This window comes from Ananas comosus, linkage group 9, assembly GCF_001540865.1.
Source record: "Ananas comosus cultivar F153 linkage group 9, ASM154086v1, whole genome shotgun sequence".
In the NCBI taxonomy this organism is placed as follows: Eukaryota; Viridiplantae; Streptophyta; class Magnoliopsida; order Poales; family Bromeliaceae; genus Ananas; species Ananas comosus.
The window spans coordinates 1,121,600-1,128,420 of record NC_033629.1 but is presented as its reverse complement, the minus strand read 5'-3'; the positions used below and the strand labels follow the sequence as shown (position 1 = coordinate 1,128,420).

Below are 6,821 nucleotides of genomic sequence, written 5' to 3'. Positions count from 1 at the left end.
TAGAGAAATCTCTCGTACACAAACAGAAGTTCTCAATGAAACAAAGAATGTAAACATCTCCGAAAACCTTCAACCGTAAAACAATCAAGAGATAAAATCAATATAATCAAATAAATTCTTCAAATCGGGAAGACCTTCGGATGACAAGTGCACAATTAGTAACGAAGAAGCATGCCAAAGGACATGAAAGGGCCTAACTCCACAGTAACGAGATAAGAAAACTTATTCTAAGCGATCAATAACCCAATCAAACAAGAATAGAATCAGAACCACCGATCGAAGAGTCTCCATACATCAAAGAGCAACGAAGTAAAGAAACCAGAGAAAACGAAGCAATCAACACCTCATTCGATCACAAATGCTTGAGAAGAAACCGTAGAAACACAAATCTGAGCTCATGAATGGAACAAATAGAGCACGATCACTTACAGCGGATCTTCCGAGGGAGTGATCCGCCGCCATGGGAGAAGAGGGAGGCGTCGGGGAGATCGAGACGGTCGGATCGGGAGCGGCGAAGCACTAACCCTAGGTGAGGAGCTCGCCGGTGACGAGCTCGCCGGCGAGGAGTTCGCCGTGACGAGAGCTCGTCAAGGAAGAGACGGAGAGGGTGGGAGCGGATTAAGGAAATAGGTTTCGAGGGGGCTAGGGCTTTTTCTTTAGTGCAGCTGAGAGGATGTGGAGGGGTCAGGGGAGAGGCCAGGTCAGCTCAGGGAATACGAATTTTTTTAATTTTCTAAAAATTTAAATTATTAATTTTAAAATTAAATTAAAATATTAATTTAATTTAATTTAAAAATTAAATTAAATTTAATTAATTTGTGGCAATACTTTTTATTGCCATTATATGTAACTAAATAATGGTGATTTATTTTATCGCCACCATAAATAACTAAATAGTGGCGACAAAATAGTCATTTAGTGATGAAACTAGTATCGCCACTTTAAAGTAATTAATCGGTGGCGATTTTTTTTTATCGCCACCATAGATAAGAAAATAGTGGCGACAAAATAGTATTTAGTGGTAAAAATACTATCGCCATTTTAACTTAATTAATTAGTGGCAATTTTTTTTATTGCCACTTTAAGTTAATTAATTAATGGCAACTTTTTTTATCGCCACCATAAGTAGTTATATAGTGGCGATAAATTTTGTCGCCATTTTATTTTTGCCACCAATACTATCTTTTCTTGTAGTGCATGCATAATATTTCCATCAAAATATAAAAAGATTAAAATTGGTTGATGCGCCATATGAAAATTTTCTATTTTGAAATAAATCGATATGAAATAAATTATACGCAAAAATTAGAGAGTGAGAAGGGATCTCGGGAAAGGAGAGAGAAAAAGATAATCTCCCCACTTAACCCCTTAATATATATTAAAGATATTAATTTCTCTTTTTTTTTTTTAATCTTTGAAAATGAGGCTAGATGGGGAATATTTTTTAAAAGAAGGCTAGATAGGAAATATTTTTTTTGTAAAAAGGCTAGATAGGTAAATAGTTTCCCAAGATGTGGTTTGTGAATCCACCAAACACCAAAAGATAAAAGGGAGGAAGCAAACGAGGGACCACAGTTGTCTCACCTATGCATGCTAAGTTCTTGCCACTTATTCATGCTATCTTTTTTTTTTTCTAAAAGAAAAAATTACTACTTATTCATAGGGTAAAACTATAAGAAAATGAATATAAAACCTAGTGGGGCCAGAATATTATTAATAGTAGTAGAATAGTATTTTCTATCAACTTTTTTAGCCCTTGATGTTTAGAGTTTTAGGCTTAGATGGTGCTACTATATATATATTATAGATCAAAGAACTAAAATATTGATAGTTAATATTATTTATGTACTATCAATAGAATTATAGATCAGCTCAACAAAAATAAAAGTTCAGCATTAATTATTATCTTTCTAAAAACAAAAGAAAATAAAAAAGTTCTACTCAAATTAATTTGACTTGGTTAAGATAATATCGAGATATACTAAGAACGGGCCTGATCTAAGATGATCGCGCTAAGATCGGATCGAGTCTAATAAGAATGAACGAATAGACTCGGTCGACCTAAGTCAACTAAAAAAATGGAAAAAAAAAAAAAAACTCGAGACTATCATTTTTTTTTTTTCTTTTGAAACCTGGCTAGCTAGAACTAATGGATTGAGACTAAGAATGAAAAGAATCTATTAATTGAGGTCAATGCATTGTTAGACTTTATTTTAAGATCGATGATTGAACGATTTTATTCCACGAACCGTTCACACTTATCCGTTGAGGGCCTGTTTGGATACACAGTAAAATATCTCCACGGAATTTATAAACTGTGGTTTCGGTCTAGATAAAATAGAGAATCCTGCAACTCTAAAAAATTTCACGGATTCAAATTTTAAACTGTTTGGATACGCATTGTATAATTTTACATGATTTTTCTCAATTTTCAGATTAAAAGTTAAAATTTAAATTTTCAAAAAAAATTTAAAATTTAAAATTTGATATGTGAAATGTGAAAATTTGAATTTTGAATTTTAAATTTTAAATTTTCAAATTTGAAATTTACAAATTTAAACTTTAAAAATTTAAAAATCTAAATTTAATTTTTAAATTTAAAATTTTAAAATAAAAATTTTAAAATAAAAAATTTAAAATTTAAAATTTGAAATTTGAAATTTAGAATTTTAAATTTAAAAAATAAATTTAAAATTTAAAGTTTAAAAAATACATTTAAAATTTAAAGTTTAAAATTTGAAATTTGAACTATGAGCACTTCAGATTCAAATTTCAATTTTAAATTTGAAATTTGAATTTAATTGTTAAATTTTAAATTTTAAAGAGTTAAAATTTAAATTTAAAATTTAAAGTTTGAAATTTAAAACTGTAAAAGTTAAATTTAAAGTTTTGAAATTAAAATTTAAAATGTAAAATTTAAAGTTGAAATTTTAATTGTAAAATTTAAAAATTTAAGTTTGAAATTAAATTAAAATCTCTAAATTTAAAAATTTAAATTAAAATTTATAAATTAGAAATTTAAAATTTAAATTTAAATTTAAATTTTAATTAAATTTTAAATTTAAAAAAATCAACATTTAATTTAAAGTTCAAAATTTAAATTTGAAATTTAAATTTGAATTTGAAATTTGAAATTTGAAATTTGAAATTTGAAATTTAAAGTTTGAAATTTAAAATTTAAAGTTTGAAATTTAAAATTTAAAATTTAATATTTAAAATTTTAATTTAAAATTTCAAATGTGATATTTTAAATTTTAAATTTTAAATTTTAAATTTTAAATCTATGTTGAAATTTAAAATCTATGTTGAAATTTAAAAGTTAGAACTTGATGCATTTTTTTAAATAAGGGAGCTCAAGAATGGTGGAATTTTTTTTCTTTGGTTAGAATGGATTATATTTTTACTCTATTTTTTGGAGTATAGTTTAACTATACTCCAAAAATTACGTTACTTTTTTTCCTCTCAAACGCTTCATAAGATATTTTTCCTACCGCCATAGCATAGTTTAACTATGCTACGTTTTCAGGAGTATCCAAACGGGGCCATGGCTAGTTTTTTCACAATCCATGTGTTTTGACCATGGCTATTCTTTTACCCATCCACCGTTCAAACAACTTTAAATATTACATCGCATGTTGCATTGATTGACGTCGAGGATAACTATTGGTAACGACGATTCCCAACATGAAGTCGTTAATGCAACTTCAGAATTCATAGCATTTACATAATAAACAAATAGTCTCGCACGTGAGCTGTGCCCACCAAATTTGTGGGTTAGGCTAGTACAATCTAGAGATATGTTTTACTTGCAAACAAATGAAAAAAAAATATTTTGTTGATTTTTCGTTCCATTTTTACATTTTAATATAAACTTTTTTTTTTTTTGGATTAAACAGGGATCTACTCTATTTGATAAAAGGGGTACGGGAAGAAAATATGGAAACTTTGCTAGCAATACAAACCAATTTTATTTTTTATTTTTATTCCAATAATAAATCAAAAAAATGTTCTTATGGAGCGAGCACAATCATATTCAGCCCCGATGAAACCCCATGATGAGGAGTGATTTTAATGAAAATTTGATGCGGATTTATTCTGATTTTTTTAAAAAACATAAAATTTTTATGAAACTATAATTTGTTTGCATTTTATGTGGAGGAAGCTTAGGTGGTGTATTCTTCTTCCTTACAACCCTCTCATCAATTACTACTGACTAAAAAACCCTTAACAATAATAGTAATAATAATAATCATACAGGAAAATCGGGATAAGTGGCGATGCATGGACCTTTCAAAGGATATAAATAATAATAAAACAACTGAAAAATAGATAGTAATTTCATTACGAGTCGGAATCTCAAAACAGAAATCGATTATCAATTTCGAGACATATCTAACACATTCCGATCTATACACAGCTAATATTCATCTTCCTCCGGAGAGAGTAGATGCACTCGGCACGGAAGATGAATAGGAGGCAACATAGTCATCAAAACCAACATTGTGAGGAAATGATAGTTTGGTGAAGCAGAGATAAGCCGGCGATGGCTCTGGGAGGGGCACATGGCCCTCCAAGTACTGCACGACCAGCCGCATGCTCGGCCGCGCCGCAGGTTGCGGGTGCGAGCACATCAGCCCCAGCTTCAGCACCATCTCCGCCTCCTCCCTCGCGTACTCTCCTCCCAGTCCGGCATCCACTGTATCGAGAATCGAACCCTTCCGCCAGTTCTCGGTCACCCAATCCACCAACAGGAATTGCTCCCCTTGCCAGCCCACGGTCGGTTGCTCCACCGGCCTCCGCCCACAAGCAACCTGTTGGATATGAAATATTAAAACGCACAACACGATATTCGTCCTCTAACTGGCAGTTTGTATAAGATTGATCGAGAAAAATAGTTGTTTCACACTACCTCTAAGATGAAAACTCCGAAAGCAAAGACGTCGGTGGCAGTAGTTGCCCTACTGGTCCTTGCGAGCTCTGGCGCAATGTAACCAGTCGTCCCCACCACATGGGTCGTCTGCGGATCGGTGCCGTGATCGTACAGCCTAGCGAGACCGAAATCCCCCAGCCTGGCGTTCATCTCGCCGTCCAGCAGTACATTACTCGCCTTGATGTCTCTGTGCACAACGACTTGCTCCCACTCTTCGTGAAGATAGAGGAGTCCCGCCGCGACACCCTTCACGATCCGGAACCTCTGGGACCACCCGAGTGCAGGCTTATGAGCCCGGTCGTAGTGCAGGTACTTGTCGAGGCTACCGTTGGGGACGAAGTCGTAGACCAGGAGAAGCTCCCCCTTGCGACGGCAATAGCCGAGCAGCTGCACGATGTTGCGGTGGCGGAGGCGGCCCATGCTGACAATCTCCGCCACGAACTGCCGCATCCCCTGCCGCGACTCGTGGGAGACCCTCTTCACCGCCACCTCTGCCCGTGAAGTCGGCAACGTTCCTCTGTAGACCTTGCCGAAGCCGCCGGCTCCTAACAGCTCCCTCTCCCTAAAGCCGTTGGTGGCTCGGAAGAGGTCTCGGTATGAGAATCGGTGCGGCCCGAACTCCAACTCCCAATCCTCACGAAGCTCCGAGTACCTGCTTCGCCACCGTGCCACAGCAAACGCCACAAACGTCACCAGGAGCACGAACACTAAAGAAGCCACGGCCAACCCCAAGCCCAGAGTCCTCGACTTATGACCTTTGAGATTCATGCGGGGGATCGCGGGCAACTTCGAGTAGTTCAGGGGCGGGGCGTGAGCCTGACCTACGTTCATGGCGAAGCTCCATCCGAGGACGTATTGGGACGTCATCAGGGGGTACGTCGCCGCGGAGAAGCCCACGTGCACGGGCAAGTCTAACAGCACGGCGGAGAGGTTGACCGTGAAAGACATCAAAGGTTTAGTAGGCTTCATCGTCGGCGTTCCAATTGCGTTTATAGGGGAGAGCGTAACTTTCAACTTCGCATCTGGGCCGTTGTAGTCGACCCACACTTGCATGGCCTTGCCACTGATGAGGGTCAAGTTCCTGAATTCTCCGGTATCGTCCGCATAGTATCCGGCGGGGCGCGACTCTTCGGACCGCAGCTCTTTGAACTCAATGTTGAGTATCGTGTCGAGCTCGATGGCGACGACATGGTTGGCGGCGTCGCCGTTGTTGCTCTCGTTGAATAAGCTAAGGTACTGGTCGGATAAGGCATTGGAGAAGTCTGTCGAGGGGGTGATTACAAAGGCGATCCCGTGGCCGCCGATGCCGGCGTTCTCGGTTGGGACGATGGCGAAGGCGAAGGTGGTGGAGAAGGAGGGGATGCTGCCGTCGGAGAGGTTGCGTCGGAAGCTGAGAGGGGAAGGATGGAAGGCGTGGCTTTTTTGTTTTTCTGTGGTGTTTGTTAGGATTAAGAGGCCGTCGGAAGATACCGTCGCGATGCCGTCGAGGGTGAGGTTGGCCCCAGAGAATCCATTGAAGGTGAATTCTTTTTCAGTAGGAGAAGAAGCCGCAAGCTTAAGAATGAGAAGGAGGAGAAGAAGAGAGAAGCGGAAGGATGGAAACTTCAGAAGCATCGGCAAAGAGTTATGCAAAGCTCAATCTAGTCTCAAAGAAGCACTATACGAGTATATGTTTTTGATGTATTTATGGCACACTACTTAAATACACTAATTAACTCCTTTTTGCAACAACATACGACTTATCATAATAATTTTTAATAACAATTTTGATAAAATAAAAAAAATCCGAAATTTTTGCCACAAAGAAAATTGGGATTAATTCCTCCAATAAGTGTTTCTTAAAAAAAATTAGTTATTAAAATTGTTTAAGTTGACCCTGAGTCATTAGGAC

At 37.0% G+C, this 6,821-nt stretch overlaps 1 protein-coding gene across 1 annotated transcript; it reads right to left on the bottom strand.

Moving 5' to 3' along the window:
• Positions 4,415 to 6,544, bottom strand: LOC109715200 (L-type lectin-domain containing receptor kinase IV.1-like). Its single transcript, XM_020240100.1, has 2 exons — positions 4,910 to 6,544; positions 4,415 to 4,811 (listed from the first exon to the last, which is right to left on the bottom strand). The coding sequence occupies exons 1-2, from the start codon at positions 6,542 to 6,544 to the stop codon at positions 4,425 to 4,427; spliced, it is 2,022 nt and encodes a 673-aa protein (XP_020095689.1). The 3' UTR covers positions 4,415 to 4,424.

Excerpts from the sequence above, each read along its gene's own strand:
- LOC109715200 (XM_020240100.1), bottom strand. The coding sequence starts at position 6,544 with ATGCTTCTGAAGTTTCCATCCTTCCGCTTCTCTCTTCTTCTCCTCCTT. Across the intron at positions 4,812-4,909 it reads TCGGAGTTTTCATCTTAGAG|GTTGCTTGTGGGCGGAGGCC; the intron begins GTAGTGTGAAAC and ends CATATCCAACAG.